This window comes from Scylla paramamosain, chromosome 41 (assembly GCF_035594125.1).
Source record: "Scylla paramamosain isolate STU-SP2022 chromosome 41, ASM3559412v1, whole genome shotgun sequence".
NCBI classification, from domain to species: domain Eukaryota; kingdom Metazoa; phylum Arthropoda; class Malacostraca; order Decapoda; family Portunidae; genus Scylla; species Scylla paramamosain.
The window spans coordinates 8,951,967-8,961,966 of NC_087191.1; the positions used below are offsets into that span (position 1 = coordinate 8,951,967).

Below are 10,000 nucleotides of genomic sequence, written 5' to 3' on the forward strand. Positions count from 1 at the left end.
TTTCTTGTTTTTCCATTTTCTTTTTTTCTTATTACTTATTTTCTTTGTTTTTTTCCTTTACATTTCAGTGGTTCCTTTATTTCTCTTTTTTGCTTCAATAGTTTTTACTTATTTCATCTTTTTTTATATTTTTCTGTTTTCTTTATATTTCACTACTTCCTTTCCTGTTATTTATTTTTCGCTTTCAACTTTCTTCTTTCCTTGTTTCCCTTTTCATTGTTTTATCGTTGCCCGTTTTCTTTATTTCCTTCCCCTTATTATTTTCTTGATTTCACCTTTCTCTTTCTTCTATCTTTTCTTTGTCTTTGTTTTTCCTTTCCTTCTTTTCCTGTTTTTTCCTTTCCTTTCCTTCCTTGTTTTCTTCGTATTTCACAATTTTCTTCAGCTTTATTTCATTCTAACTTCGCCATTACTTTAAATATTTTCTTTTTTTTTCTTTTTTCCTTGATTTTCTTGCATTGTTAAGTAAATTGCCCTTTATGTCTGTCCTTCAGATGTCATTGGTCATCAGCGTGTGTGTGTGTGTGTGTGTGTGTGTGTGTGTGTGTGTGTGTTTGCATCCTCACTCTTTCATCTTGCATCTGTCTGTCTGTCTGTCTGTCTGTCTGTCTGATCTCTATTATTATTTATTTGTATGCATTAATGTTTGTTTTTGTTAAAGTATGTTTGTTTGTTTATCTTCTCTTGTGTCTTTGTTTTTTTTTTGTTTGTTTCTGTCCCTGTTTTTCTGTTTGTTTGTTTCATGGCTCTATTTGTGGTGTGTTTTCGGTCTCTTTCTTTCTCTGTGTATGTGTTTGTTTGTTTCTCTGTCTGTCTGTCTGTCTGTCTGTCTGTCTGTCTGTCTGTTTTTTTCCTGTCTTTCTCTCTGTCTAGTTTATGATTTGTTTTCTTTTTTTCTTTATATGCATTTTTGGTGTGTGCTTCTCTCTCTCTCTCTCTCTCTCTCTCTCTCTCTCTCTCTCTCTCTCTCTCTCTCTCTCTCTCTCTCTCTCTCTCTCTCTCTCTCACCTTTTATGTGGTACACGTTGCACCATCGCCAAGCCAACTCCTCCTCCTCCTCCTCCTCCTCCTCCTTTCCTGTTCCTCCTCCTCCTCCTCGTTTTCCCTGTCATTATGCAACCTACTCCTCTTCTCTCCTCTCTCTCTCTCTCTCTCCTCTCTCTCTCTCTCTCTCTCTCTCCTCTCTCTCTCTCTCTCTCTCTCTCTCACTGATTTCATTTCTAAGTAAAAGGAAAAAAAAGTGAAAATAGGAAAATATCAACACTTTTCTTTTCGTTTCCTGTCTTTTCATCGTAACTTTTCATCTCTCTCTTTATTTCACTCAGAGTTACAGGAAATATACATATACTGTCATTTTTGTTGTTCTTTTTTTTTGTTGTTTTCATATTTTCCCTCCATGTTCAATAATTTACGTATATTTTTCATTGTATATTTGTTTGTCTCTTTGTTCACGAGTCAAATTCTTGTTTCTTCTACGCGTCTGAATACTATACCTCTCTCTCTCTCTCTCTCTCTCTCTCTCCTCTCTCTCTCTCTCTCTCTCTCTCTCTCTCTCTGACAACAAAGATGAGTTGAACCGCAAAGGTAACCTAGTTTTTCTACCTAACATACAAAAAAAAAAAAAAAATGGCGTGGGAAGCAAAAAAAAAAAAAAAAAAGAATAAAAAAAAGAAAAGAAAAGGGCGAGGCAGGTACAAAATGAGACAGGGAGGGGAGAGGGAGGGAGGGGGAGGCAGGGGAAAGGGACGGAGAGAGAAAGAGAGAGAGAGAGAGAGAGGAGGGGATCAGGAGGTGGATGGGGAATGGGGGAGATGTGGGGGCAGTCTCCAGTACTCAGCCAGAGACGCACCATTCTGTACGACACTTGCTATTAGCCAACCTTGAATAACACTGCCAGGATGAGTCCTCTCCCTGCCCCCCCCTCCCCCTTGCCTGTCTATGCGGTTAGGTTACTTGTGATGCAGGAATGAGTAAAAATTTGGTTCCTTGAGCATTCAGTTAGTCTGGTTCAGTAAGTCCATCAAGTTCAGTTCAGTACGATATGGTTCCTTGGTTCCCCGAGTGTAGGATTCAGTAGGATTCGGTTCCCTGGTGCAGGATCTGATTCCGTTACGTGGGGTTGGATGTCTCTGGTGTAGGATTCGGTTAGTTTGGTGTAGGTTTAATATACTTCTGGTGCAGAACTCAGTGAAGGTTTGTATATTTTGATTTTTTTCAGTAAAGGATTCCATGTAGGACTGGACTGACTTAGTGTAGGATTGGATTTCTGTTTCTTTGATGTGGGATTGGATTCCTTTGGTGTAAAATTTTGTATAGTATTAGATTCCTTTGCTGTGGTATTGGATCTCCTTAAATGTACGACTGGATTCCTTTCTTGCGGGATTGAAAGTAAATTCGATCCTTATAGTACAGAATTCAACATAAGATTTAGTGTAGAATTTGATCTCATTGGTGTAGGATCCGACTCCTTTCGTGTAGGATTGCGTGTAGGATTCAATTCTTCTTATTCAGTGTTCCATTCCTTTAGTTCCTTTTAGTTAGGATTTGATTGTTTTGATGTAGGATTTAATTACATTGGTGTAGGATTGGGTGTAGAATCAGATTATCTTTAGGAAGGATTGATAAAGGTTTCGATTACTTTGGTGCAGCATTGATGAAGGATTTAATTTCTTTGGTGTAGAATTTAGTGAAGGATTCTTTTGTTTCTGGTTTCTCTTCTTTATCATATTACATTTCTTCTCTATTTTCTTCTGGTCCTGTTGTTTCGTAAAGCATTTCCCTTCTCTCTTCCATCCTTTCCCTTCACTTGCATTTCTTTCTTTCTTCTTCGTCTCCCGCTTCTCTTTGTTTCCCAGTTCTTAGCTTCCTTTAATTAATTTTTGTTCCTTTTTCACATTTATCACAAACTCTATTTCAACTTTTCTCTTAATTATCTTGAACTTCTTTTTTCCTGTTTCTCTTAATTTACTGTCTTCCGTTTCCATTTCCTTTTCTTTTCACCATTCTTCTTGTTTCCCCTTTGTTTCGTAATGTATTCCCTCTTTTTCTCATTTTATTATATTATATTTTATTTTTATTTTTCTGTTCTTCATCATGTTTCAGATCCTGCATAATTTTCCTCTTTTTCTACTTTTTTTCCTCCTTACTATTCTTTGATATTATTTCGGTTCCATTTCATAATTTATGTTTTTCTCTTTACATTTCATTCTCTCTTTTTGCTTTTCCCTGTAATATTTTCTTTTCTCATCTACATATATATATATTTTTTTTCACTTTGGTTTCTTTGTTTTCTTCCTTCTCTCTTTAAATTTCCCTCTGATTCAATATTATTCTCGGTTATCGCTTTCTTCCATCTATATTTTCATTTCTTTCCTTTGTTTCCTTTTGATTTTCTTTCGTTTTCTTCTTTCCCTGTTTACATTTCACTCTCATTCAATATTATTCTTCATTATCTCCTTTTTTTCTATCTATATTCCCGTCCATTCCTTTCATTTTCTACTGCATTATCTCCCAAATCCTTCCTTTCTACCCATATATCCCCATTTTCTTCTGTCCATTTTCATAAAAAAAAAAAAAATATCGCAAATTTTAAGGGGAGACTACAATATGAGTACTGAAACATAGATGATGTAAGAGGATCAAGAACTATAGACACACGAAACAAGTGAAGATCGAGAGGAAGAGAGTGAGGAGTGCGATTCCTTTGCGTCTATACTGCGGATGAGGAGGAGGAGGAGGAGGAGGAGGAGGAGGAGGAGGAGGAGGAGGAGGAGGAGGAGGAGGAGAAGCATTAGATCACCTATTTGTTGGTTTAGGTAATGCTCGAGGGCGTGTGAGTCACTTTGCAGGGAGTGGTGCCTAGTCTCTCTCTCTCTCTCTCTCTCTCTCTCTCTCTCTCTCTCTCTCTCTCTCTCCTCTCTCCTCTCTCTCTCTTATTGCTTCATCTTTACAAAAACTCGCTCCAGTACAACACGTGGTCTGGAAAATTACTTATCACTGGTCACAGCTCCTCCCTTCATGACCTCCTCCTCCTCCTTCTCCTCCTCTTCTTCTTCTTCCTCCTCCTCCTCCTCCTCCTCCTTCCTCCTACTCATGCACTTCCCACGCTCGCTCGCTCCCTCACACTCCCTCTCCATCTCTCCTCTATACGTATATATACGGAAGAATGGAAACAACTCAAATTTTTATCTTATTGTAGAAATGAGACGAAAGATAAATAAGGAAATGAAAAAAAAAGATGCAGAAAAAAAAGTTACCAAGGATCAATTTTCATTTCCTTTACTGATTCGTGAAAGGAGAAAATTGAGAAAGATCAAGAAAACCCTTTAACCTTTGCAGGTACTCTAGAAGCGACATATGTGATAAAAATAAATAAATAAAATAAATAAAAAAATAAATAAATAAATAAATAAATATAATAAAATAAAATAAACAAGTTACCCACGAAACATTTTACGTTTTCTTGCGCGAGTCGTGATGAGAGAAAATGAAATACTACTAAGGGAGACCACAAAAAAACCGACTTGTTTATATCAACTCCTTTTGTAGTTGTTCCCATGGTGGTTAGGTGACGACCCTTTGACCTCCTGGCTACGACCTGGCCCTTATACTGCCCAAACCTGTTCGAGGCGAGTTATATACTATCTGCTTCACGCCTCGCTAGCCACTTTTTCCCTGGCAATTTCATTCTCGAGTGAAGAGAAAGAGAGGGGGTACAAAAACAGAGGAATTTCAAGGTATCTCTTCTTGTTGCTGGGAAAGAAAGAGGAAGTAAAGGAATAATAATGAACGTGGATTGATGAATAGATAAAGAGATGAATAAATTAGTAGACAGACTAGATAATGATAGATAAGAAGGAATATATATAAGGATAGATAAGTTGATTTCTCTCTCTCTCTCTCTCTCTCTCTCTCTCTCTCCTCTCTCTCTCTCTCTCTCTCTCTCTCCGGGGTCAGGGATTCAGGTCCAGCTGGGTTCGAACCGTGATTCCTGAGACCTCGAAGCAACTAAACCAGCGGAGAGGGAGGGAGGGAGAGAGTGAGAGGGGGAGAGGGGGAGAGAAGGAGGAAGAGAGGGAAAGGGATGAAGAGAAGTGGAAAGGAGACAATAGGAAGGGAACTGAAGGATAAGGGAGGAAAAATGGACTGAAATTGTCTTATCAAATAAAAAAAAAAAGAGAGGGAAAGAGAAAATGAATGAAATATATGGAATAGTTTTTAGTTTAAAGTATATGTTTAAAAAAAGTGTTTGTGTTCTTATTTGAATAGAACAAAAGTAAAAATGGATTTCTTGGTGATGTCAGAGAGAGAGAGAGAGAGAGAGAGAGAGAGAGAGAGAGTTGGTTCGAGCATCTTATGTACTACGTATTGACAGCTGTGTGTGTGTGTGTGCGTGTGTGCGTGTGTGTGTGTGTGTGTGTGTGTGTAAACTGAAGTGCCCATGCATATTACCTACACTTTTTTTAATAGTTCAACACTTCACACGAAAGAAACTTATGAACTAACCATCCAACACAAAAAAAAAAAGGAGAAAACAAAACAAAACAAAACAAAACAAAACAAAACAAAAACTAATAAACCAAACACTCACTCAATCCCTCTCTCCCTCCTGCAGGTGCTGTGGACGGCGCTGAGTCTGGCCTTGGGGGTGGAGGTGCAAGGGGAGGTGATCAGAGGCCTACCGTGCATCAAGCGGCTCAACCAACTCTTCTGCCGCACCCCGGGGAACTCCTACCCCTCGTGAGTACCGGGGGGGGTAGAGGGGGGAAGTGGAAGGGAAAGGTTAAGTAGGTATGGGGAGTGATGGGGAGAGGAAGGGGGTAGAACGAAGGGGGAAAGGGGAGTAGAATGATGGAAGGGGACGAGTGAGGTTGGTATGTGAGTGTAAGGGAGGGGGTTGGTTAGGATGGGGTGTAATGGGGAGGGGGAAGGGGAGAAGATGGGGGTACAGGGAGGGCAGAGGTAGGTACAGGGGGTGTGATGAGTGAGGGGAGAGGGAGGTATGGGGGGAGGAAGAATGCGGTGTGATGGGGGAGGAGGGAGGGAAAGGGTGAGTAGATATGGGGGTGTGCAGGATGGGAGGGAAGGGAAGAAAAAGGAAGGGAAAAGAGAAGAGAAGAGAAGACAAGAGAAAAGAAGAGAAGAGACGAGAAGAGAAGAGATGGGAAAGGAAGAGAGGAAGGAAGAGAGAGAGAAAGAGAGAGAGAGAGAGAGAGAGAGAGAGAGAGAGAGAGAGAGAGAGAGAGAGAGAGAGGGACCTTGAGATCACACACACACAAAAAAAAAGAAAAGAAAAGAAAAGGAAAGAGAGAAAAAAAGGGACACAAAAACAAGACAATAAACAAAGATAAAAATAAAACACCACACAAACAAAAAAAAAACAAACAAAGAAAAAAACAAGAAACAAGATAAATAAAAATGAAAAAAAAAACTCACCTAATTGATTCCTCTTGCCACAATTGTTGTAAACGTTACTGTAATGATATTGTTATTACTGTTAGTATTATTAATGTTACTTATCGTTACTTTTACCACTCCAGGGATAAAATAGAACGCTTCATCGAGGACAACAAGGCACTGATGAGAAGAATGTACGGCAGCTTCTTCGATAACATACAAGAGGTGAGATTATATCATTAACATCACACTAGTAAACTCACTAACTCCCTGCCTGGCCCTGCACCTCCCCTTCCTGTGACTTGAATTCTACCTCCCCTTCCTGTGACTTGAATTCTTTACCTCCCCTTCCTGTGACTTGAACTCTACCTCCCCTTCCTGTGACTTGAATTCTTTACCTCCCCTTCCTGTGACTTGAACTCTTTATCTTCCTGTGACTTGAACTTTTTAAGGCGAAAATTTTCAAGACCCTAACTTTCGATAATCTAAATGGCTGCTCTCCTTTTGGGCCTGACGTCTCAGTAGGCCTATTTTTTTTCTTTAATTTCCATATAGTTGCTCCAGCCAGTGCCCCTGTTATATATATACTATTGAGACGTTGAGACAAGTTAGGGGTGCTGGTGAAGCGAGACAGGTGGCCGAGCTACACACAAACAATGGCCCATTCTGAAAAAATACCTTACATTCCTGCCCTTCCATTACTGACGTACACACAAACACCGTCTCATCCTGTGAAGCATCCTAGAGATCCTACACTTCTACTACCAAGGTACAGGGAAGCATTGCAGCATCCTATACAACAATTACGCCAGTTCCTACACCTCCACACACCTTCACTATGCCACACACCAATCCTACAGGCCGCTACTCTGCCCCTCACGTCCCTCCCGCCCTTCAGATATTCGAGCCCCAGCAGCAGCAGCGTCGCTTCCTGAGCCGCCCTGGCCGCTCTGTTAGGGAGGATGAGGCCTTTGCAGACGAGATTCCTGAGATACACAAGGACTATCACCCTGACGACCCCCGCGGCCAGTCCTTCTTTAACCTGATCAGGAGGAAGAGACAGTCTTTTCCGGGCGATGCCAACTCCAACTCTGACAGGTGAGGTGGGTGATGGGTGGACAGGTGAGGTGGTGATGAGAGGACAGGTGAGGTGGTGGTGGGTGGGAAGGTGAGCGGATGAGTAATGAGTGGGTTGGTGGGGAGGAGTCTTGCTTTTTACTATCCTATGCAAAGTGACACAAAGTAAACAAAGCGACATTCCTTCCCGGTGACACAATGTCTGGGTGGGTGGGAGAAGCCTTCTGCATCACTCTCCGGAAAAGATACCTCATAGTGACGCAATAAGTAAGAGGGTCGATGAGTGGGTGGGGAGGAGCCTTCTGCCTGACTATCCAAAATATATACTGCATCTCGGTGAATAAATAAGAATCACAGGGTTGCAGGTAACACAAACAGGCGCAATAATGATGAATACAGAAAATAAAGGCATACTCACTCAGACAGAAGCGATCCATACACAAACAGGACGGGCACAAAAAAAAAAAAAAAAAAAAAAAATAGAGTCAGACAAGAAACTGGTATATACAGGAGCGGTTCACAAGCCAGTACTGGAGTGGTCACTGGAAGGTTCTCAGGTTCAATGCGAGCACACCAAATAAGTGAAGGAGCGCTGAAGCAAGGCGTGTGAGTCATTTGGAATCGTCACTGGTGCTTCTTACGCCCTGGTTCAAGTTTTCCCACACATAGCTTTCTGAATTCACGAGACACAGCGAATACAGTAGGAGCACACCTACACTAATGTTAAGCTTACACATCCAAGTTTTTTTTTTTCTTCTCTTAGCATGACAAGTTCACGACAAAACATCAACACAATGAACTCTGTAAGAAACACATCCACGCTTATGCATTCTAAGTTAATGTATCCAAGTTCAATTTTTCTGCACACCTAGTAAAAAAAAACATTTCCACACTTATGCTTAAGTTCTCACACTCGTCCTTTTTTTTCCTACACTTGTGACAAATTCACGACAAAACAGAGAACTCGTTATTGGAACACACACCACACCAGAGCTTAAGTTCACACACCCAACCTTTTTTCTTCCCACACTTAACATGAATTCACAACTCGGTAAGGAAACATCTCCATGAAAACTTAAATTCACACAGTTTTTTTTTTTTTTCACAGTTAGCATGACAAATCAACGACACAACACACTCCACATTAAACTCAAGCCCACAAGTTCAATTCCAAGTTCTTTTTATACACTTAGCAAGTCGAAACCACATCAAAACACCAAGAAGACGAACTTAGTAAGAAAACACACACACGCACGCACTGACACCTGGTCACTGGGAGGTGGCTGCTGGCTCTTTGCTTCGAACGGTTCTGCGATGAGAGAAAGCGAATCAGATAACTCGAGTCTTTGTGCTGCTTGTGTTTAGGGTCACCACAGCTGATCAATCTTCCCCAACACTCCCCGTTTTCTGTGCCTCCCTCAGCCACTTCAATTAAAAGCCAGTTTCACAGTCTTTTCGTAAGTTCAGAGCCAAAATGTTTCTCGTGTTGGTAAGCGCCTGAACAAATCTGAAGGGGTTTCGTTCGTTGGTTAGTAAACGAAAACGGTGACCGGAACTCGCCTCGTGTATCTCAAATCTTCCTCGGTCACTCCTAAGCAAGTCTTTCCTCATTGCATCTCTCTCTCTCTCTCTCTCTCTCTCTCTCTCTCTCTCTCTCTCTCGCGACATTCATTTCCATCCTCCTCCTCCCCACACACACTCCCCGTCTCTCCTTCTCTCCACCTTTAATCTCCTTTTCAAATAATGTAAATCCTAGACCACAGAAAATACGAAAGCATAATTACATGAAGGAAAATCTAACACGACCTTGAAGACTCAGTGAAGAGGAGTAAAAGGTGGAATAAAATGAAATAGAAAGAAAAAAAAGTGAAATGATGATAAAAATAAATATCAATGGGAAATTATATTGTAGTCTTTAGTTACTATTTTCTTATAGGAAAGGCAATTAATGTTTTTTCTTCTTCTTTTCCTTAATTTCTTTCTGTTCTTGGTATGCCTCTCTTGTGCATAATAAATAGATAAATAAATAAGGTACATGAAAAGTGAAAAATATGAATATGATGATAAAGTGAAGCATAACAAGAACAGGCGTGTAGAATAAGAGACACCAATCATTTCAATATCATTATCTATTTCTTCTCAGTAAGTTAGATTTGTTTTGATTATTTTTGTTTGACTTTTTTTTGCTCGTTTAGTTAAATATTTTTTTTATGACTATATTCTTCTTATTTTGTCTCTTCTATTTTTATCTTTCCATCTAAATATCTGTTCCTTTATGCCTTAGTCAGTAGTCAGTCAGTCAGTCAGTCAGTCAGTCAGTCAGTCAGTCAGTCAGTCAGTCAGTCAGTCAGTATGTCTGTCTGCCTGACTTCTTTTCATCTTTCTATCCAAATACCTGTCTCTTCATGTTTTAGTAATTCAGTCAGTCTGTCTGTCTACCTGCCTGACTTATTTATTTTCCTTCACTTCTCTGTTCAATTTATATGTTTAATTGTTTATCTCTCTTTGTTTCAGCCGCTCAGTCAGG

General features: G+C 40.2%; 1 protein-coding gene across 7 annotated transcripts in view; it reads left to right on the plus strand.

Moving 5' to 3' along the window:
• LOC135092939 (protein spaetzle 3-like) overlaps positions 1–10,000 on the plus strand; it is a 55,727-nt gene that overhangs the window by 37,727 nt on the left and 8,000 nt on the right. For all 7 annotated transcript variants that reach the window (XM_063991744.1, XM_063991743.1, XM_063991742.1 and 4 more), the window contains 3 exons: positions 5,615–5,739; positions 6,540–6,621; positions 7,295–7,494. In XM_063991744.1, the coding sequence (XP_063847814.1) occupies positions 5,615–5,739; positions 6,540–6,621; positions 7,295–7,494 (407 nt within the window). The remainder of the gene's footprint in view (positions 1–5,614; positions 5,740–6,539; positions 6,622–7,294; positions 7,495–10,000) is intronic.